General features: G+C 37.0%; 1 protein-coding gene across 1 annotated transcript in view; it reads left to right on the top strand.

Moving 5' to 3' along the window:
* BCKDHB (branched chain keto acid dehydrogenase E1 subunit beta) overlaps window positions 1-23030 on the top strand; it is a 122545-nt gene that overhangs the window by 65887 nt on the left and 33628 nt on the right. The window contains exon 9 of the mRNA XM_038177175.2: window positions 3413-3499. Within this exon, the coding sequence (XP_038033103.2) occupies window positions 3413-3499 (87 nt within the window). The remainder of the gene's footprint in view (window positions 1-3412; window positions 3500-23030) is intronic.

Raw genomic sequence — 23030 nt, 5'->3', positions numbered from 1 at the left:
AAATAAGATTTTAATTTCTACATCTTCATATGGAATTTTATAACTTAGCCATTCTAGAACACTGCCAATGTAGAAAAAGTATATACATGCATATAAAATTTTTGCTTTATAAAAAAATATTAACATCTGTTGCAACTGTTTGCAGTTATTGCTGTATGGTATTGTAGTCTTCAGTAGAGAAAACAATATAATTAAAATGAAGAGGACAGAGACCCATTACCTTTGCTGAACTAAAGTATTTTTTGACCAGTAATTCATTAATTATCTGATGCATTACAGAGCTGTTTTTCTTTTAAAACAAAAACAAACAAACAAAATAAAACAACAACAACAACAACAAACAACTCCACTCTCCAAATTGTGTCTCCGAAACAATTAGGAGGAATGATCTACAAAACCATGAAAAAAAAATAGCTTAGAAAAAACAAGTAGGGAGAAATAACTTAGAAATACATGATCAACAATGAGAAGTTGCTTGAGAACTTTAGTAGGTGCTCACAAAACAAATTAACATAGCTGAGAAGTAAGGCAGTAGGGCTGCCCTGACTTAAATTGTATTGTTTTGAAGGGCAATGTTAATGAATGGTCATAATAAAGTCACTGAGATCTTGCATAGTGTGATTTTTTTTTGCTTGTTTTTTAACCTGTTTAGTATTTTTATCAAAGATATGGAAAACATTTAAAACCATTACTGATTAAAAAGAAAAATGTTGGAGGTAGGAAGCCGTTGGAGAAATAGACACTTGATCACTGATAAAGAGAAGTTGGATTCATTGACTGGGCTGGGTTCAGGCTCATGTTATGTTTTTCAGCATATCCAAATATAATTTTACATCTTGAAATAATGAATGCAAACTATTATTCCCTCTTTACTCCAGAAAGCAATTATTTGTTAGAGGCAAAAAATATTGTTTCCCAAGAATGGGGAATCACAGTTGTCAGTTGAAACTGGACTCATGGGGTTATGCTTTGGCCAAAAGGCCTTATGCATCCAAGAACCGCAGTGCCGAGGTTACATTGCCTCTGTGTTTGGTGTTGCTCTGTAAAAGGCTGGAATGCTGGTTTGAGATGGGCGTAGGACACTGAAAACTGGAGATGATTTAGGGAAGGGCTGTAAGAATGATGAAGGAACTGGAAGTGTGCTATATGATGAAAGATTTAAAGCTCAGTCTGCTTAGTTTAGCAAAAGTGTGGGTAGGAGATGATTTGATCACAATCTTAACATGTCCGTGTGGGGAGTAGAAATGTGATAATAGATAGCTTCTCCTAGAAGATGATAGATAGCAAACAGAAGGAAAATAAGAACCAGCAGCTTGAAGTTGAACTCAGCCAAACTGTTTTAGAAATAAGGTGCAAGTTTTTACCAGGGAAAGCAGTTAAACATTGGAACAGCTTAGCAATAGCTGTGATGCGTTTGCAAACACTGGAAATGCCATAATTAACATTACATGTCTTTCTGAAAGATGCACAGTGTTTTAGGAACAAGTGTGAAACTTCAAATGAAAATTAATACAGCAGAGCCTGTAATATTCGGGAATTGGAATGCTTGGATCTTTCCTTAAAATCCAGGTTGATACAATAATGTAATACAGTGTAATGATTAACATCTGCTCATTTTGATTCTGTTTTAACATATAGAATAATTTTAAAGGTATTTCTATATGGCACAATGTGCTGCAGGTATCCATGCTGGCACGGAGCAATCTGGGTTTGGTACCAAGGGCCTCCAAGCTTTGCTAGCGTGGTTGCCTGACAGGTACTTTTTATTTTACCTGACATGCTAATTTTAATGATAGCTTGTAATGTTTCAAAGTGTGTATTTCTCAGAATAGATATATGCAAAAGAATAAATATCTTCATTTAAAATAAGAGGATTCTCAAAACAAACAAGCAAAAAGCACACAATAAAAAAAACACCAAACTTGTAAATTGATTAGTCATATCAGTTTTATCATAACAAATTTGAACTGGAGTGTTTATTTTTTTTGAGCTGTTGTTTTGGTGTATTAGACAGGTTTGTAGTGCATTTAATGTCTCTGCTCTTTAGCTATGAGTTTCCAGTGCAGGTATAATAAATACGGGAAATATCCTACCTCACTTTCCAACTGTTGGAATGCCTTTTCCTGTCTTGCTTAGATCTGAATGTTGTCAGGCTCCTCCATAGTACAGTATATGGTTCATATAGCTTATTGGCCTGTGATCTGCCAGTACCTTTGTGGACAAGCTACTTAAAGCATATGAGCTGCCTTAGAAAAGAGAAAGGATTAGGAAAATACTGAGTTCATAACGAAAATGGAATTATTAAGACATAGCCTTTATATATTCTATAAAGTAGATAGCCTGGAGCTGCCCCACTGGAGAAGTTCATATCTTTAAGAAAAGTTGAGTTGATAGCTACCAGTATCTTGGGCTTTCCTTCTTGATGACTACTGGTATGCTAACAGTACACTGTAGAATTATATTTAAAAATATGTCTCTAACTGTCTTGTCATTGAAAGATTACTATGCAACAACCTTTTGATGTCGTTCCCCCCCCAGTATGTAAATCTAGAAGTTCATGGAACTTTTTTATCCACTTTATGAAATGGTAAAATGTTTATTATGAAACGTAAAGCTTGGCTGCCATATTTCTAACCAGAGGCATCTGATATTTTTGAAATCTAGGCAATTTAGCATGTAGTTACAATAAACCTCGAGATATTTGATTGTATTGAAGCTTTATACTCTCATCAGATTAAACTATTTTGCTTTCATCATTGTCTTTCAACATAAACACAGTCTGTTTTTGATTAAAAGTAGCTTATGTTACATTCTGTACGTATCGTGCTATGGAATTATTTCTGAAGTGAATTCCATATCGACTTCACAAACTTTGAGATTTAAAATTAGAAAATGTTTGCAATCGCTGTGTAAAACCTGAATAAGAAACATTAATCCATACAATTGTCTTCTTGCTAAATAGTTTTGAATAGTTGTTAATCATGAGTTTTACCTAGCGTCTGGTCAGGAAGGTTTATCAATGAAGGATTTATTTGCATGTGTGCTTTTTATTTTTCACAGGATCCAAGTTGATGACTTTTAAAAATCTTTTCCTTTTCAGAAATGTTACAATTTGAATTGATAGGATAAATTCAAATCCGTAGAATCTATTTTTATTCTTACTATTTGCTTAGAAAGGAATCGAAGGTTTAAACGCTTCTCTAGGAAATTCTCTAGTAAAAAAACATTCTAGTAATTACTCAGTTTAGATTTATGGGATGATTCCTCATTTCAGTGAAAATGCAAGAGGGAAAATGCAGCTACACTTAAGTACTGCTAATATCATACAATTCATATATTTCTTAAGTAATACAGGTAAGAAATGACAAGAGCTGTAATTTATTACATTTTTATATTTGTTTTTCCTTTTCAGTCAGTGGTGAAGACTGGGCGATTGCTGATTAGCCATGAGGCTCCTTTGACAGGAGGGTTTGCATCGGAAATCAGTTCTACAGTTCAGGTACACAGATTTTTTGTATTTAAGCATTCTGCATGCCTGAGTGTGTTTATCTATAGAAATAACGTTTATCACTATATTAAAAATCGGGGTTTTCATATTTTTTGATTTGTTTTGGTTTAATTTCAGATTTCTGCATGCTTGCATTACTTTATCTGAACAGATAAAGTTAATTCTAAAGTTCGCACACAAAAAAGCTATACAGACAGTTAAACTTAGAAATTAGCCTTTTTTTCTTCTAGAAAATCATGGAGTTAATTGTTCTGGGAATGTAATTTTGAGTTAAATATGCATAACGAGTCAGAAAACTAAGTTTCTTAGTATTTGTGAAACATTTTTTTTAAGAGTAGTTGTATTAATTTTAATGTTACTGTGAAGATAATTCACTTTGTGTATGAAAATTGTCTTCATGGAGAAGCAAATATTTATCATCTAAGCAGTGTTTGATCCCTCTTCCATTTCTCCCTTTCTAAAGGTGACCTTGTTAATTGAAATAGGTCTAGTAGTCATTTGGCACTGCCAACCTTGTGTCTTGAAAGTGATGATTTTTCTTAAATTCTTAGGAAAATGTCAGAAGTTAATCAGTGGTACCTGTCTTTTAGTGTTGTGTGTTACTATTAATTAACACCTGAAGAGAGAACTTTTTTTAAAGTCAGGCAGCAATCTCATGATTTAGTGGCATAAAAAATATTTTTGTTGGAGAGAAAAAGATGAAGAAAAAAACTTATCGGTAAATATTACTGGAAGATTCATTTCATGGTATGATCAATATATTGCTGAAACTAAAAAATGAGTTTTTAATCTCCTCAGACCTCGACTAAGAAAGGGACTCACGTGGTTGATCCATCTTGGCTTGTTTTTCATATCATTCATTTCATATTGACAAGTATGACATATTTAGCAAACGAACTTTAAAAATCTTTAATAAAGGACTGTTTCTTTTGGTTCATACTGAAAGCATATATTTGTTTCATGATGGTAACTAATAATCTTGCATTTAAATTTTTTAGGAAATGAGGATTTGTTTCTTGAGAAATATTAGTTAATTTATCACACATGCTACTTCAGAACAAATTGAAATATAACTCTTTGGCATTGAATTTATCCATCGTGAGTTTCTTTTGGCTGACTTGAACCTGTTTTATAACTATACTGTTGTTACTCTTTATATCTGTTCTTGAAGATTTCAGCATCCTTTATGAAAGTTTCGATACCAGTTATTTTTTAGAATATCCATTCTGCAAAAGAGAGCAGAACATCATTTGCAAAACGTAACAGCTTTTTCAAGAGCAGTAGGCATAATAAAGACCCTGCTTTTTAAATTCATTTAAACACGTTCCTTAAACAATCAAGTAAAGTCTATATGTCTGATATCAGTGTGCAGTAAAAATAAAAATGAAAAGTGAAATTCATTTTTACTGGATGCGAAGCATACTGAGAATGCCAAAAACTGTGGATTGCAGTTGGCTTTAGTTTCCTCTTACACATGGAAATAATAAGACTTCAATCAATTGTGTCCAGTTGGATTAGATGGTTAGTTTCCATATTGTTATTCCATCCTTGCCATGAGGTCTCTCATCATAGAAATAAGGTGAATAAAAATACACAGGTTACTTCAAAACAGTTAACTGTCATAAACATTTCATGGTAACGTAGATATCAAGGAAATGAGTGTGATTGGAAATGATGGCTTTCACTCATGAGAAAACTATATGGAAGGTTTCCTTTTCATTATTTGAAAGATAAAAGCATTTGGAGAGCATATTAAATCAGAACTCTTCTGTGTCAAGTACAGAATATTTAAAAGGGGTCACATTATTGCATTAAGTAGTCATTCACTCTGATTTCTTACACATATAAAACTAAAAACAGGATGAAGTGGTGTGGTTAAAACTCCATGTGATAAGACTTTGCCCTTAGTACTGATGTTTTTACATGTTCTCAATGGGTATTATGAAGTGAGCAACAGATGGTAGGATAAATTCAATACAGGTACAGTTAATACTGCTTGTTGATTATATTGTGTATAAAAGCTTGCAAAAGTGTTCAGCAGGGAGGGCCCTAAACTTTTCCTTAAGGGACACATTGGAGCATATTTGGAGGAGCCTTGGAGAAAGGCCCACTGAGATGTCATCTCCAAAATTGGGTGTGGAAATCATCAGCACATTATTAACTTGCAATGTAAAAGAATGCGAATCCAGTGTTTGCACCCCTGTTGAAGAAGAAAATGAGAGAAATGGTGTTTTCAAAGAGGGGCTAAGGGGGGAGGCTCCCTTGTGAGAAGGCACAGCCACGGGCAAAGGAACCCCAATAGCCCAGCCTGGGAGATGGAGCCCCTGACCTGGCTCCTCCTGAGGCTGTCCCCGTGGGCTGAGAGGAGACAGCCAGCAATAACTGTCAGGGCAGATTTTGGGTAAAAGGGGGAGAAGCAGGACTGGCTGCTTGCCCTCAGGCTGGTTGGTAGGACTGTCCGGCACTATGCCCAATCAGCACCATGTGTCCGGTCTTCTCATCACACCCCGTTTCTAACCCTTTTCCCATGTGGGACACTGCCTTGTGTTTGAGGGAGTGTATGGTCTGAGTGCCAGCACCAGGAGCGTGTTGGTGTCTGTCACCAGCCAACCTCAAGCTGGACAGCAGGCTGAGCGACTTGGGAGGCAGGTGTACGTGTGGGCAGCTATCTCTGGGAGAGTCAACTGGAGGAGCTGCCCACTGGAGGGACCAAGAGGTCCAAGCCAGCTACTTGCTTAGCAGCCTTTGAGCATGTTAAACTGACAAGAGGAGGAATTTATGTAAGGGTAATGCAAGTGCCTGCTGTACTGTTTTGCCTATTCACTTCTGTTAATCTTGTCATCACTGTATTTTAATTAACTTGTAGTGTTTCACCTTCTAATGTATCTACTCTCCAGAGCTATTTATAGGTGAGGTTGACCAACCATGTTGTTTCTCTAATTGAAGTAATCAGTGAACCTTCTAAAAGCTGCCTTCCAGAGAAGCAGCTTGCAGTCCTGCTCCTTTTTTGTCATCGCTGCCATACTGACAAAATAAAGATGATGGTGTGATATGCTTTCAGAAGGAAATGGAAACTTAATAGGGAGCTATAAACAGAGAACTGTAGAAGGGGAAAATAAACTCAGTTACATAAAGGATAAAGTGATAAAGAACTTTATGATGAGCTCTGAGATAAAGAACTAATCCTTCATTTTAGGAGTCTTTCATGATTTTGGTGGTTAATAACCATTTTATCAGATCTCTTTATTAGTAGCTGCCATCAGTGTTCCAATTTAAGTAATGTTTTTCTTTTCCTTGCAAATGAAGGGATTATTATTCCAGGTTGCTTGTACTGGTATGAGTCTGTGAGCACAGCTGTATTGATTGCTTTGTAGAAAGATGCCAGCTGCCCTGACTGTGTCCCCTCCTAGCTCCTGGTGCACCCCCAGTCTCCTCACTGGCAGGGCAGCACAAAGAGCAGGAAAGGCCTTGACTTAGTGCAAGCACCGCTCTGCCACAACTGTTGGTCTGTTATCACCACTACTTTCATCAAAAATTCAAAACACAGTAATCATATGAGTCTCTACAAAGAAAATTTACTCTGTCCCAGCATAACACATCATCTCTGTTTCATTTCAAAATTATCCTTCACTCTGGAATGTAATACATTAGAAAGCTAAGTTTACGTTGAAGGTCTTATAGGTCTTGTTGTGGTCAATGTAACATATCAGATTTGAAGAAAATTCTGTGGAGGACTTATATTTTTTCCCTTCTCTATTAGCAGGTGGCATTTTAGTATGAAGTCTCAAACACTTATTTTTGTTAGTTCGTGATGTATTAGAAGAGATTATTTGAAACTTGGGTGAGGCTGAAAATTTCATGGCAATCTGAAGAAGCTGGTATTTCTTTAAAAGCATTTTGAATTATACAGTTTTGAGAGAAATGTAAATCTGAAACAAGTAGCTTTTGTTTTTAAAATGAGGTTTTAAATTGACACTAGTATAATAGGTAGTTGTTGCAATTTGCTATATTTATATAAGTTCTGTGTATGATGGAATGTGCTTGCTAGTTTGAACCTTAGAGCTTATTCTGCTTAATTTCTGGTCCATTTTGATCCAATACATATGAACTACTTACCTGCGGGACTTAATCAACACTTGAATTGGCATAGTACAGCATGTAATTTCCTTTCTTGTTATTCAAGTCACCTTTCTTCTCCTTCTTTATGCAAACTCTTTTACAAAAACTGTACTACGCTTCTGAGAAGTGATGGTAATTTTATAGAGAATGTATTGAGAAATTGGAAAGTAGAGGAGAATGGAGTTAAAATTGCTGGGGGAATTTATAGGTAGAGTAGTTTAGGAAATATACATGGGAAAGGATCATGACATGAGTGCTGACTAGTGGCTTGATTTTTTTTTCCTGTCTTTTAGGGCTTCTACATCAAATGTGTAGCTTCCTGCTTTCTATGGGACTAGATGTGGGAATGCTGTATTATGCCTACAACAATATGGTAGTCACTATTTTCTTTTAGGACTGAAAATAAATGTAAATAAACATGCACAAACCATCTGGCATTGATCTTGCAAATATAGAAAATCTGTGTCACAAAACAGTCTTGGTGGTTTCTCCCCCACTATCTACAAATAATATTTAAGTTACTAAAAACATAGAAGATGCTTTACTAATTTTGAATGTTTTATTTAAGGTTTTTGAACTTTAATTTATGAAATTGGATTGTGCACATTAGAAACTTTACAGCAGAATCCACCATGAAAATGTGCCTTACTTATTGACTCACAAAAAACATACATGGTTCGAGAAGGGTGTGAGCTCATTGCCATCTATGAAATAACAGGATGGCACACTGTTACTTGCACAAGCTTTGCACAGATGTAACAAGGCACGTATTTCCTTCATTCTTGCAAGAATAGAGCAGTGCTGGTTTAAGGGTGAGTTTCTGTCTTTGTAATGCGGTTTATTTTCTTATTGCCTGGCAGCTATTTTGACCTGGGGCATCTGATTATGTCTGGGGAGGATCTGGGGAATGGGAGATGTTAGGTCAGCTACCAGAGATTTCTTCCAGAAGAAATCATGAGCTTCTCAAAGTTGCACCAAGCTTTGTCTTACAAAAGATTAACGTTAATCAGGGGAAAGGTCCCAGCAAATCCAGTGAAATAACCCGTATCAGAGGACTGAGTTATGTGATCTTGTTTTTTCAGTTCTTCAGTTCTGTATGTAAAATTGGATAGAATAATCTTTGTCTGTTTGGATTGGTGGGGATTTAGATTTCCTTCTGCTGCTGCAAAATAAGGCCTAATCTGCTCTAAGCGGGGTAATTTCCTGCTACTGTGTAACATTAGAAGAAACTATTAGATGAGCTATTTCTGTGAGATGTATTTCAGGAAAAAGAAAAGCTGATATGTCTAGGAATGCCTTTCAGAGCTGTAACAGCTTTAGAGCAATTTTATTCTAGTAAGTTACCATACGAAGAGCTTGTGAAAATGAAAAAGCTTGAACAACAAGAGTAAAGAACAGTTCATTAACTTCATCAGTATGAATATTTGAAATAAAATAGCCCAATTGGATGGGAACTGCCTTTTTTTCAGTGTTTTTACAGAATCACAGCAAAAATAAAAAGAAATCACCTTCCCAACACGGCACTTGCAGAATCTTTGAACTGAACCAATTTTCATACGACTTGTCTTCTGAATTTGGGTGGTTTTAGATACTCCGTACAGTTCCATTGCTTCATTTTTCCCATAAGCTGAAATTAAGGTGGCTTTTCCCAATGAAACTGTGACATCTTCCATGGCGTTCTGTAGTTCTTAGAACAGGTGACTGCATTGTAGTATTCCAAAATATTTGAGAGAAAGATCGAGTTTCAAACCATGCATCTGCGTCTGCATTAGTTTACTTGTTGCAACAGGAACTAAATAATAACTTGGAGCGCTCTGTGGAGTTTATTTTATAATTATGGTGAATAACATAAAATCTTGTGCTAGTGCCACTTAAAATTAGTTTAAATGAACAGGGTGCAAACTTCTTTTAAAGTCTGTCTTTACTGGAAGCAATTCTTATGGTGTACTTGTCATTCATTTATATTTAAATCCTTTTATTCTCACAACATGTGTTGAAATAAATTGACTTCTGAATTGAGCATTGAGATATAATGGAATGTATAAGCCTTAAGAATTTGGAGGAATTTGAGATACAAAGAGTTAGCCCTACTTATGGAAATGAGGGAATTATGGAAGAATTCTCTGTGCAGTTTGAGGAATCATAAAAGTCTAGGACTTAAAACACCTAAAAACACATTTTTCCAACTTGACTAGAAAGATAATTCAGGACAGGCCAGCCTGGACGGCTTTTCATAAGAGACAGACTTTTTTCACTGTTGAGGATAATTTCAGGGAGTAGCTAAATAGAGAGGTTCTGCACTAAATATAGCACGGGCACTCAATAAAACAGCATGCTGAAACATGTAGGTATGGGAGTATGGTCACTCAGTTCCCATAGAAAAATTATTAAATCTGAATCTTTTTTAACTTTGCTTTGACACAATCACAATAGGCAGTAAAACTGAAAGAACTGAAATAGGCAGTCTAGTGCTTCATTTACTATCCTACATAGTTTTGTTTGCCACTTCCATACTTTTAGTCATTGTAGTAGGAATCACAATCCATAAAAGCCTGGTTTTATAGAATGTGCAACATCAGGTTCTGTCACTAGGAGAATGATCTAGGAAATATTCGTATAAAATATAAATAAAAGCTGGAATGAGCAAAGCAAAGCAAATTGAAGATGGGTGAAAATATTTAATAATGCAGTGGAAAAAAAAACAACTAATTTGAAGGAAAAGAAAATCAGAACATACAGAAATTAATCCAGAATAATGGAAAAAAAATGTTATTTCCTAAGTAAGGAGTTGGGGGTAATGAGGGAAATGACATCATGTCACCTAAATAAAAATCTCATTCAGTGGCTTGAGTCAAAAGTGTTTATGACAGGTGAATGAAGATGCTCATCGTGTTTGTAAAATATGAATGTAGACAGTTATGTGAACCCCCAGTTTCTGATGCAGTGTGAACTAGAAGCAATTTTAGTTTTGCAAGTCTAAATTTGTGGATAATATTGACTGTCTTATTCAGCATTCAGTCCTGTACGTCAGCATATTTGATAAGAAATACAGAAAGCAAGTGAAGAAATGTTACAAAACCAAGATTTCTAAAAGGAAACAAAACTGCTTTTCACCAAAAAAAGTTGAAGCTGGTACACTACAAAGAGAGAAGTTGAGATTCACTGTAAAGCTCAGTAAAATGAATATGAAAAAGTGGCCTTTCATATTATGAATTTGACTTATGAATCTAATTTGAATCTTTCATACTAATTATGAAAATAAGAATTATTGTGTATTTTGAAATGCTTGAATACAGCAATAAACATTGGAGCTGCTCTATTTTATTTTCTAATCAGAAGAACTATTTTTTTTTCTGTCTCACTCCACTGTGTCCCCCATTCTGGACCTTCCCCCCTCACAACATGTGAGATCCCCTCATGCAGTGCCTGCATGGGGTCAGTGCTTCTTGAATCCAGCTGTGTTTGTCTGGCAGGAGTGGTAGCTTTCTCAGCCTGGGTCACTCTTAAAAGGGAACCATGATCTGACAAGAACGCATGTTCACAGGGTAGTGCCTGCACTTTCTCCACACTAATTTGAGGTTAGAATTGTTGATCTTTTTCCGAAGTCTCTCATGATAACTTAACTCATAGTGCAGGATTGTCCCAATTTTAATCTGGTTTCATCCTCTGATACCTTAAACCAATACTAATGTCTTCTTCGGTAAGAAATGCATCACAAGATGATTGAACTTCTGAAAAAGTTCTAGTGGATGGGGCTTTGGGCAACCTGGGCTAGTGGGGGGTGTCCCTGACCATGGCAGGGGATTGGAATTACGTGATCTTCAAAGTCCCTTCCAAACCATTCTGTGATTTTGTTATATCCTAATGGACATTTTGCTTATGAGGCTCCATACATGTTTATTTCTGGGTGGCATAAGGAAAGACAAATTTCTCTAAAATGCAAGCAGAAAAGCTCACAGTAACAGTAGCATCTGTTACCTGCTCAGGCTACGAGGGAGTGTTCTGTTCTAATTTGGATAAATTCAATACTGCAGAGAGAAAAGTGGTTTAATGAATTGAATGTAGCCAAATATTGGACTGCACACACAGTATTTATTTGTATTGTGTAAAACTCCCAAGCACATAAACCCAAACAAACCCCAACTCCTTAAATAACGTGCAAAATGAAGTACTCAGATACTGTGGCAGGATTCTTATAAAATGTACCCTCAAACACTCTTCATAATTGTAAATGCAGGGTAGGTATGTGCTATTAGTTGTCTGTAGGCACAACAAAAATCACAATACAATCTTATTTGTCTGCAGCTCGACTCAAAGTTTCTTAGACTTACGTGAAAATTTTCATAAAAACATCCATGCAAGAGTGAGCAAGTGTATTAGGATTTTGGTATTTCTTATGCACGTGTTCCTCTTTTTAGGGGATAGTCTCATGTACTGTATGAGACACAAAACAACCCCACCACCCATGTGCGCTGCTGGCAAATGAGTAACCCAGGCTTGAATCCTTCTCATGCTCATTCAGACAAGGGTTCCCAACGAGGTAAAGTCTACTCACTGTCTACCTTGTTTTTGGGTCCTTGCTGTCTAAAAACTATGCATTGGAGTAAGCTTTTCCCAACTGCTGGTGGGAGTTAAAGCAGTTCCTTTTTTTTTTTCTCTAGAGAGGTGGAGGCAAGGACGAGACAGTTGCTTGGAAGTTTCCACAGGTGCTGAGAGAGATGATAAGCACTGCCTTATTATGAGTATTTAGTAAGTGAGAGAGCAAAGCCATCAGTGAAGCTTTGGGTGGTTCTTCCTAGTGTCTGTGAATACATCTATCTGCCTATGTAGAGCATACGCACCAGCAAGAGTTGTGTTCTGCTGCTGTTTTTTCACTCCGAAAACAAAAGCACGTGGACATTAACGTATGAGTGTTATCAGTTATTACAAGCTAATCAAATACATAAATGTGCATGCTGTGTTTTACAGATGAAACTAATTTCAGGTAAATATTGGTCTATTAGTGAGGTTAGATGTCCATCCTTAAGTTTCTACATCTTCCAGTTGAAGTACGGATTTAGAAGTGAGGATAGATTTGTCATTTACTTTTCTCTAGTGCTATATGCACTTCTTGTTAAGGCATTTTTATTCAGTATCGTTACAGTTTAATGAAGTGTGTTGCAGTATGGGATTCATTAGTAAATATCAGCAAAGTTGTGCAGTTAGCAGCTTTTAATGCTGGAAAAGAGAAAAAATAATTAAAGTTTATCAGTTATGCTTGAATTTGTATTATAGAGATAATAGAGAAATCTTGTTAAATCAGTTCTTAACACTGGAATAGCTGAAAATATTTGAGCTATTTTAATAGCTATTTAAATCTCATATTTTCCACTGACGCTTTTATTTAACTCTGAGTAAAAATAGTAACATCCTTTCCGAAGCTTTCAAGATGCTTGTCTGAGCATCGTAGCATTTTACAGAAAGTCCGTAGAGAAACCATTACTGTATTTTTAAATGAAGCACTCTCCAGGGAGAACATGACTTTGCTGATATGTGATCACAGTTCACGGAGTGAAGCAGTGGCTAGCGATGACAGGCGCATGCTAATTTAGACCTCCTGCCTGTCTGTCCAGGCAAACGTTCACGGTACGCAGTACCCAGCAAGATCGGTCACTTTTTAGGAAAGCATTAAACTACGAGAAGAATGTTTTCAAACTTTGGCATTAACTTGTACGCTTTCTGTAGAGTTATTTAGTTTCAAACAAACAATATAAAATTAAATTATTTTCAAATCAGTGCTTTTGCCACCAATGCCGATTAGCCCCCTCCTTGACACACGGTTGCTGCTGTCCCGTTTCCTGCTGTGCTGGCTGTTAGGCAGGGGGCAGCATTTCTTCCAGATGCATCAAAAACCTATTTGACGTCTTCTGAGCTGGTTTCCCTGCATTGGATGGATGTGCAAGTGTGCAGCTGCACACTTTTCCATCTCTTATGCAAATTTTTGGACAGGCAGAGGCAGTTTATCTCAGGACAATGCGTAGTGGTAAAGTGGCAGAATATATTGGGAGTGTTAGCTGTACAGGGAAGTTAAACTGAAAGTTCAGTTTTGACTGCTGAACAAGTTCAGTGCTGGATTCTCCTTAATCAGTAGAGTGTATAATGTTAAGTACCCTCTTAGTGTATTCATTGAGGACACTTTTCCCATGTTCTGCTATTTAATTTGGCATGCAAATGTCCATATGCCTGAGGCTGAACTCCAGCATCATCTTGCTGATGGATCTGTGTTCACTCAGTGTGATTTATAAATTTAAACAATGTGTTTGGCCTTCCATATGCTAATACTGAGAGGGGCCAAAACTCTGGCCACTGAGGCAGAATGAAAAATTCTCTTTGCTGTGCACTCCCTGCTTTTTGCATGTCCATCTCTTGAGCTGTTAGACATTGCTCTTCTAGGGAAAGGAAATATTTTGTGTTTCTACTTTAATGTACGTTTTAGTTTGCACTTACAGAAATATAATTTTAATTCAGACTGCTTTGATTAGAACCACGTTGTGATGCTAACCATACGTTTCAGATAACCCACAGAGCTGATAGAAATGAGAAGGTTTCTCTCCAGACAGTGAGGGAGGGCAACAAAAACAGCAAAAACCTCTTCCATGACTGTGTGTCTTGTGTTTTCTCCTCTGTGATGTGGTGGTATTTTTACATATTTTTTTCCCCCCCGCTAATAGCATATTAGACTTCAGTAGCATCAGCAGTTTTAACTGGTATGTAAACATAACTAATGATGTTTTAGGAGCACATCAAAGCAATGAGCTATTCTGTAGTAATTTTAGGTAAATGTTAAAGCTGCTACTGAGCGGACCTTCATATTTTACCATGTCAAATTGCCAACTTGTTGCTTAATGCAAATTAGTTAAAACAAACAAACAAACAAAACACTTTCATTTTAATAGCTTTGCAGTACTTGGAAACTCTGACTCTAGTCTGATAAAGACATTCCATGGCAGGACTCTGGAGTGAGGCCAGCATACAAAGTAATTAATAATTCAGAGGTTATTTAACCTCTCTGCTTGAAAACCTAGCAATACTGTGTTTTACTTGCTTTATTTTGTTTGGCATTATCTTTTATTCAGAATGAGTTACGAGTCGCTGTTGAGCAGCAGCTTATGATGTCATGCCCAGCAGTCCCAGTAACAGCACAGCAGTGAGTTCTCTTCCAGTTTCCAGTGCGTTACAGCTATACAAGACTTCTGGGGTGCTTGAAGCTGCTTGCCTTTGGCATCCTTTCTCAAGACACTTTAATGGATGCTAGAACTCTTTACTGGCCACAGGTATCACAACTTAAGTCCTAAGGGCAAGCCACAGTAAAGAATAACGTGAAGTTTAGTAGTTGTGGCACATGTCAGATTTTCTTTGGTGCTAATACTCAGCAGCTTGTCTTTCTTGATCAAAAATTTTACTTTAGTGGGTAGGTTTAGGGTTGTAAAATGTTGATTCATAGAAGCATATTGCTTTGTGTTTTCTTGGCCTTTCATATGGTCATTAGAAATGACCTGGTTAGATGACGATGAGCTTACAGCAATGGGTGTAGTTCAGAGCAGCATGACTAGAGCAGAGTGGTCAGTGGCATATAAAAATCTGTGCAGAACAGAGAGGAAAAATACACTACAAAATGAAGAAAAATCTATGCTTTCACATTCATGTCTCACTGAAGGATTTTTAATACTGTTAATTGAAAGGAACTAAAGGACATTGATTTTTAGTTTTCTAGGGTCTTACTCTAATTAATACATAACAGGCCTGTAAAACAGCATGTATGTATTGGCACTTCATGTACGCACACGAGATCGAGTTATTTCAGTTCCGTACTGAATGTATTCATAAGAGATGACGTAAAAAGAGCCTCCTGAACTCTTTGGCACTTCAGTGCCCTTCCAGAGTGCTGCAAATTTTATACTGTTGCTGTTGGCTACATTTAAGTTCTTTAAGGTAGAGAGGAAAATGAAGGCTGCAGTTTTGCTGCCTTTAAAACCTAGGCTAGCAGCTTCTACTGCATCCTTGAGAAGGCAACCGCCTGCTGTCCTGTGCATAGACACGGCCTGAATTAGTGCCCAATTAGTTAGTGGCCATTAGTGCCATTAGTTACCCAAGTCTCAGATCTGGACATACGATTGTAGGATAAGTTGTGGCAGTGCTCAGTTTTCGTGTAAGAGCTTAAATAGGCCCAGTGGAAGAACTTAAGAAATCCTCTTTTTTGTCCAATAGGCTTTGTCAATTAAGTGGACACATGGCCCTGTGTTACAGTGATGAACACAGCAATTAAAAACCTACCAAAGCAATTAAAAATTAGTGAGGAGCAGATGTAAGCCAAGAATTAGTTCCTGAGAAAAATAAATTTGCCAATTCCAGTTGCACGGGAAGAAAAACAACAGGGAAAGAGCCTTCCATGCCCCTCTGTTCTCTGACCTTACCTGCAGCAACACTGTAGGCTGCTGGCGAGAGGTGCGTTATGTCCTGTACCACCAGCAGAAATGAATGAACAAGAGTTACCGTCCTAGCTGTAAGTACATTTCATGGGCTCTGTATAGACAGTGCCTGGGATGCTTTCTGTAGCTGTGCTCTGTTTGCTGTGGAGGTGGGATTTTGAAAGGCAGCTTTACTGGAGGAGCAGTAGCAGTGCAGGCATCTGTCCGCAGCCTGCTGGAAATGTTTGTTCCTGTTACCAGGTTTAATAGGGGACAGCTAAGCGGGAAATGAGGTGGTAGGCACGTACACCACAAGTCATTTTACCTGCAGTATTCTCACAAGGAGCAAAACCTGATGGGGTTAGACATGACTGAGTCAGGAAGGAAGGTTTGCTTCCACTGTACCAAACACTGAAGTGTGCATTTTATAAAACACATGAAGTGAAACACCCTTCGAAACTTAGAAAAAAAAAAAAAGTTTCTCTGCAGAGAGCCAAGCACATCTTTTCTTTATGTATGGAAGTTTCTGACTCTGGAAAAGTTGATCTGTGCAACTGGAATTGTTCCTAAGATACATTGGCTTGAAAATAGTACTTTGCTCACTGTGATCACTGAGTAAGTGCCTTTTGTCCATGCTACGGCAAGTGGAGGTCTGATCGCCCGACTGCTTTCTGGTGAAGCACAAAGCGTGAGCAAATGACTGGCAGTGCAGTCACTTTGACGTCTGTGGAGCGTAAGTATCTTCTTGGTCAGAAGCAGGGGGGCAGAAGTGTTTCCCTCTCTCCAATCGTTTGGTGGAAAAAGTACCATTTCTCCCTTACCTTGTGTAGAAATGGCTGTCCTAGATTAGGAGAACTGAAGAGGAGGAAGGAATAGAGATAAAATGTGGTTCCCAAGGAGAGGTAACGTTCAAAAATGCCTAGCTTTTAGGCAGGGAGGTGGTAGTAAATGCAGATTGCTGAGACTTCAGAGCCGTCGTGTGGACGCTGCATCCTTTCCCGCCCCGTTGTGTCTCTGGCACTGCACACTTGGCTCCAGTTCACCCAGGGTGAAAACCTAGGCCCAGGCGGTGAAGTCAGTGGAACTAAGGCTTCATTCTGAATGCCTCTTTTGAGTATTTCATTGCTTTTACAAGTCAGTGCACGAAGGGGAGGGTTGGCCTTAGGTGTCACCTGTTCATTTTTTTCTTTAATTGATTGCACATGTGTAGCATTGGAAAGCTAGAGGTCTTTGCAACAAAACCTACAGTAGTTTGTATTCCTGCACCTTCTTCTGTTTAAGCAGTAACATCAGTTGTGCTGGATACCAGCAAATAATCACACAATAAATAAATCCCTGAAACATAGAACGGCTTTGGGCAAAGAAAATGCCAAGAATGTGCTCTACTATTAGAGTATTACGAATAACATTATTAAAAAAAAAAAAGAAAAAGGAATGTTGCTAGGTCTTTTAGAATGGTGATTTTATATATTATAATATATAATAATATATGATATGTTATATATGTATATTACATTTTATATATAACTATATATATTTTATACTTTCTCTAGTTGCATTGAATTCAGCAATGTTATATCAGAATCTTGTATGGCTTTGCATTTTATATTACAAAAATAACAAGAGCTTATTATATAATAGGAGAGATAAATGAAGTTATTTAGCAGCCAGCTATTAGAGTAAACATGTAACTTTGACTAATGTAGCACAAGATAAATGTCCTAATGTAGTGATATATTTTTTTAGGACTCAAATTTCTTCAGTATGATTCGTTTCAAAGTTACACTCACACCACATCAAAAGATAAAAGCTCCGTAAAGAAAGAAGGAATCCTTTTTTTTTTTTTTTTTTTGAATTACAGGCAGAAAGTGGGATGTTCACTGTCCATTAGTCTTTCAAAAATGCAAATTAATTAATATGTGTCTTGCCTTGGTGGAATTTATTAAAAGTAACCCATTTAGAGACATTACAGAACCTTCAGAAAAATATACCACGGTTGTGGTGGGTCCGTGGTAGAGGATTAGAAAAGGTTATTTTATTTTTTTTAACCTTTGATCTTAAATGTCATTTGTATGACTATGCTGTTTTCTTTTTTTTTTCAGTCCTTCTCCTATGTAGTTTTCTTTTAAAAAGGGTCTTTTGTTGTTGTTGTTGTTTGTTTGTTTGTTTTTAATATCGTATACAAGTAGTTATGGCAAAAGGTCTGTATTTGGTTACCTTAGTATGTATTCCGAATTACAGAAATCTTCCTCTGTAATGAAACTTACTAAAATATGACTGCTGGCTTCTTTCTCTTCAAACTTTTAATTCCTGAAAAACAGTGATTATCAGGTACTTGAAAAAGGTAATCGAAGCATCTTGCAGGTTTTCCTTTTAGTGTTCCTTTTCAGTAAATCATCTGTTGAGGAAGTAAGAGAGAAAGTATGTAATCACAGCGATATTTTGTCACAGGAAAGTGTTGAAAGAAAAAGGAAAGAAGTGTCATGGCTTAGTGCCAGTGACATTAGTAACTGTTTTTTATCTATATTGAAGTTTCCTGCTCAAGGGTAATTGAATCACTGAGAGCAGCAAGCCATTTAGTTAACTTCGGCAGGACGAGCATTTCTAAATTCTTTAAAGAAGCTGTCCCAAGCTAACTGAAAGCATCTGCAAGGCACCTTTTGAAAGCGAGAGAGAACAGGCTTTTAAGTAGAGGTCCTTCAGCAGCCCTGCACTCATAACTGTGTGATTGAAAATGAATTAGTTTATGTGTGCACATATGTGCCTTTATTTACTGGCATGAGAATATTTTTTAAATTTAGAGTGCTGTGGAAATAAAAAAAAAAAAAGTTGTTTAAAAGGTTCTCTTAATATGGATTCAGAGTATTTTATTTCTACTGTGGTAGCAGTATTTTATTGGTTAACTGTGGTGTGTTTCATGGCTTACAAATTAAATGGCCAAATTTGACTTTCCAGGGACAGAGATTGATACTTGGCTTGCAAGGGTATTATACGAGTATGTACAAAAATCCATTAACTTAATACATTGAGGATATCTTTTGAAATAAGAATAAAATTAACATGTGGAATAAAAATTACTTTTCTTTTCCTTCTCTCTGATTTTTTTTTCCCCTTCTGTGGACTGAAGTTGCCCCAGAGCAAGACTTATTAATGGATGAGATGCCTTGCTAGAAAGGACAGCTGAGAATTAGCCCAAAGTGTGCTTCAGGCGTCTTTCTACTAAATTCAGTTTTTCATATGTCAAGGATGTGCACCTTTTAATGACTTGTAGAAAGTTATTTGACTTCTGTGATTATATGAGTATATAATGTTGGCCTCCTGTGATTAGAAACATCACTTTTTCAGGAATTGATTTAGTTAAAAGATGAAGATGTCGTATTCTCTACCATGCATGTAACCTTCATTGGATGGTGGAATAACCACTGAGATAAAATCATGCTTTTGTATAGTATAATAATGTTTTTGTTTGTTTGTTAAATTTATAAAATATTTTCTATTTAGTGTATGCAAACAGTCTAATAAAAAGCAAGCTGAAATAATTAAAGCTCCACTCTGATCCCAAGGTGGGGATAATTACTCATTGTTGCTTCTTCTCAGCTAAATGCACTCTAGGTGGCTTAATAAAATCAGCTGCTAATAATTTCAGTGAAAATAGTAATTCTGTTTTAACATCCCATCCAGAAGTATAGTGATACGAACTAGAATTGTATTATGATAACTTTTACAGTTTTACAGCATTTACAGACAGATGGCTTGACACTGCAAAAATGAATTTCTGGTGTGAGCTGTGGTTGTACACGCTATTGTCTGAATGAAAGGGGGAGGGAAAAGCTGCTATTGAAATTCACAGGTCACTGTCAGTAACTGACCCTACAGTCAGAGTGAAGTGTATTTCTAACTGTACAAAGCATGTATTGCAAAAGAAGGTCCATTTACTCATCTGACTGCTGCCAAGTAGTTAAATAAAATGCAGAATGTCTTAAGACAGTTTTAGTGTTACATAAAATAAGTTTTGGTTTCCTGTTGAGGTTTATATGCTGTACAACATTATAACTGCAGCTTTGCTTTAATTAGCATTTAAAATATTAATAATTATGTCTGTCTTTCATACTATTAAAAATAAGACCTCACTGACATTTTAAAATATGTTCTGGAAAAAAAAGGCTGCTTCTCTGCAAATGTTCAAGTGTTTTACTGCGGGCTTTGGTTCTGCATACTGTTAATCCTACTCTGAATCATCAGCCTGGAGTCCTGATGAAAATGTGGCAAAGATCATCATAGATCTTACACCCATGGAAGTAATTCAATTTTATCAGACTTGAAAAGCCTTTTGTGGTATAAAAAATTCATTGCAAGCCTGAGGTCCCAGTCCTCTGTTTACGTGCTGACCTTGGTTGGTGGTAGCCTGGTGCTCGCTGCCTTGCCAGTTGTTTGTCACTGTGAGAAATCAGAGGTAAGTGCTCATTTTCAGGGTTTGCGCAATGCGAGTCTTAATCCAGTCCTGGTTCTGCAATAGTTGAGTAGCTCAGACAGGTATTTATAGCGCAGATATTGAGTAGCATGGGTGTACATATATATAAATAGTGCCAGTGATTGAAGTGTTTCAAAACAGGGCTGAAAGGAATTGTAAAATACGGAAGGGCCAGCGTTTAGGTTAGTTCTGTACTTGAGTAACGACTCCGGTATCACAGCCAGGAGCGCAGTGAAATCAAGCACTTAAAATTCAGCTCTGGGACAATCAGGGAAAAAAAGCTGAAAAGCCCTAAAAGCTCGGGAGCAGCTTCAGGGAAGGCTGCTGTTTCGTTGTGCGCTGGACATGCAGATTGTTTTGCTGGTGGCAAGCCATTCAGTTGTGGCTGCGTTAAATGCACACACGTTTCCTTGACTTTCACACTTCTCACAAGCAAAGGGAAGAAAGCGTTTTCAAATTGCTCAAAGTTTATTCAGTGCAAGTGTAATCTGTCCATAGAGAATGATAGGAAGCATCTGCTTCATGAGAAGGAAAGCATAACTTTACCAGCAGCACATGACAGAACAGGAAAGGTTGTTCAAAGTATCAAACACTCACTTGATACTCCCCCCAGAACAACAACAGAAAACAATGCAACCCCTTTTTATGTTAAAACTAAAGTCACCCCTGGTATAAGTCAATTAACTTGAACGGAGTCATTTTGGACTTTAAGCTTACAATATGTTAACTTGAATAGAGAGAGCATAACACAGGCATCATTTTGGACAGAAATTAAAGACTCTTTCCACCCACCATCCCCCTTTTGATATCTACTGAGTGCTAGAAGGAAAAAATTTAGTTTTCTTTAAGAGCTGTAATTTACACCCTCTTCAAATGCTGGAGCCTTAAGAATTTGCTTGCACACGGCTGTGTTGTGCAATATCTTTATTCCCTACAACTCGGACAGTTTATGCAAAGGCATAAAGGCAAATTCCTGGCTGCATTCTGGGCAGCCCTATCACTTAGGAGTTTACGCATTCATCATCGCTTTCCCCAGACAGTTGCAAAGTTTTCTAATCTGTGTTCACTTTTTATTTTGCCAGAATTTTTAGCAGTAAGTGTATTTAAAAAGCAAAGGATTTGAGGAAGATGGCCGATATAAAGAGTTTTCAAAGTTGTTATTAATGTTGGCTTTATAGCTGAAGTGATTAAAAGCAATCATATTGCAACATGCCTTTTTTTCCTCCTCTGAATGAAGTGGCAACATGTGTGCTTTCTGGAACCTTAAGATACATAAATCGGAAGGAAAAACAATGGAGAAACATGGCTGCAGATCTAACTGGCAATTTTGAAGTTTGAAAATAAGCAGTGAAATAAATATTTTTGATGTACTTCCAAAATGAAAGATTTTTTTTTAACTCTAAAAAGATTTTTTTTTTTTTTTTGAAGGTGAGGTTTTGTTCTTCCCAAGATTTCAAGCTGGATTAAGTTATGTGACTTATATCCTTTGATCATGGAAAATCATGTCAGTCATTGCATTAAATTTCATATATAAGTGATTTTTTTTTCCCCTATACCTTTTGAACATTTTTTAGATGAGAAATAATAGGAAAAACTAATTTTTGGAGGACATGTGCAAGCATGCTGCCTTCACACTATTCTCTTATTATCATGCTTGCAAAAAGCAAGGTTTAGTGTAGCCGTGCTACTACAGTGATGTCTGTGTTCTGTGCTAAGGATGATTGTAAATTATTCCTATATGGCTTCTTGGGGCCCAAAAGAAATGTACTACCATTTCTTCTGGTCCTATTGAATCTTTTTCCCCACTTTCTCATCTGCACCTTGCAACATGAGCTGTGGCTCTCTAGAAGATCATTAACAGATCTAGGTGATATTTTTGCAGCCATGGCCACTTTTTCTTCCATTTTTGTAGAGTTTGGGGATGCACTGAGGAGGCAAATAATGGCTCTTTATTAACAGAAAACTATATCATCCTGTGCTCCGTGTTTATGGGTTTTAAATAATCACACAATGAAATTCAAGAATGTTACATTAGCAGAAGGCGTGAGTGTTTGTTCCCTCTGGCATGCAGCATCTGGGACTGTGCCTGCCATGCCGAGCAGTGTTAATTAGGGAAAACGGGACAATGGGACAACGGGGGCTGGAGCTGCCTCAGTTCTCACAGTAAATCCAGGTCTGTTATTTTCGAAAGGTTTCAAATCGTAAAAGCTTTTTGCAGAAGGCTGTCCAGTGTCTAATAACCCTACAATACTGATGTCAGTGACTACGCAAGCAAGCTTTCTAGTTTACTTTGCACTTCCCCATATACAATGCAAACAGATAGCTAATGACTGGGTAAATACAATGGGAATGTACTTTGTGCACTGTGTGTTCTGAGCTTGAGTGTTTTGGTCTTTATTTTGTTTGCCTATTTTTATATTCTTTCACAAGCACACTTTGTAATGATGGAATATTACAGAGTTCCTAGTACAGTACAGAGGAATAA

The sequence above is a fragment of the Anas platyrhynchos genome, chromosome 3 (assembly GCF_047663525.1).
Source record: "Anas platyrhynchos isolate ZD024472 breed Pekin duck chromosome 3, IASCAAS_PekinDuck_T2T, whole genome shotgun sequence".
Lineage (NCBI taxonomy): Eukaryota > Metazoa > Chordata > Aves > Anseriformes > Anatidae > Anas > Anas platyrhynchos.
This window is presented reverse-complemented; position numbering and strand designations above follow the sequence as displayed.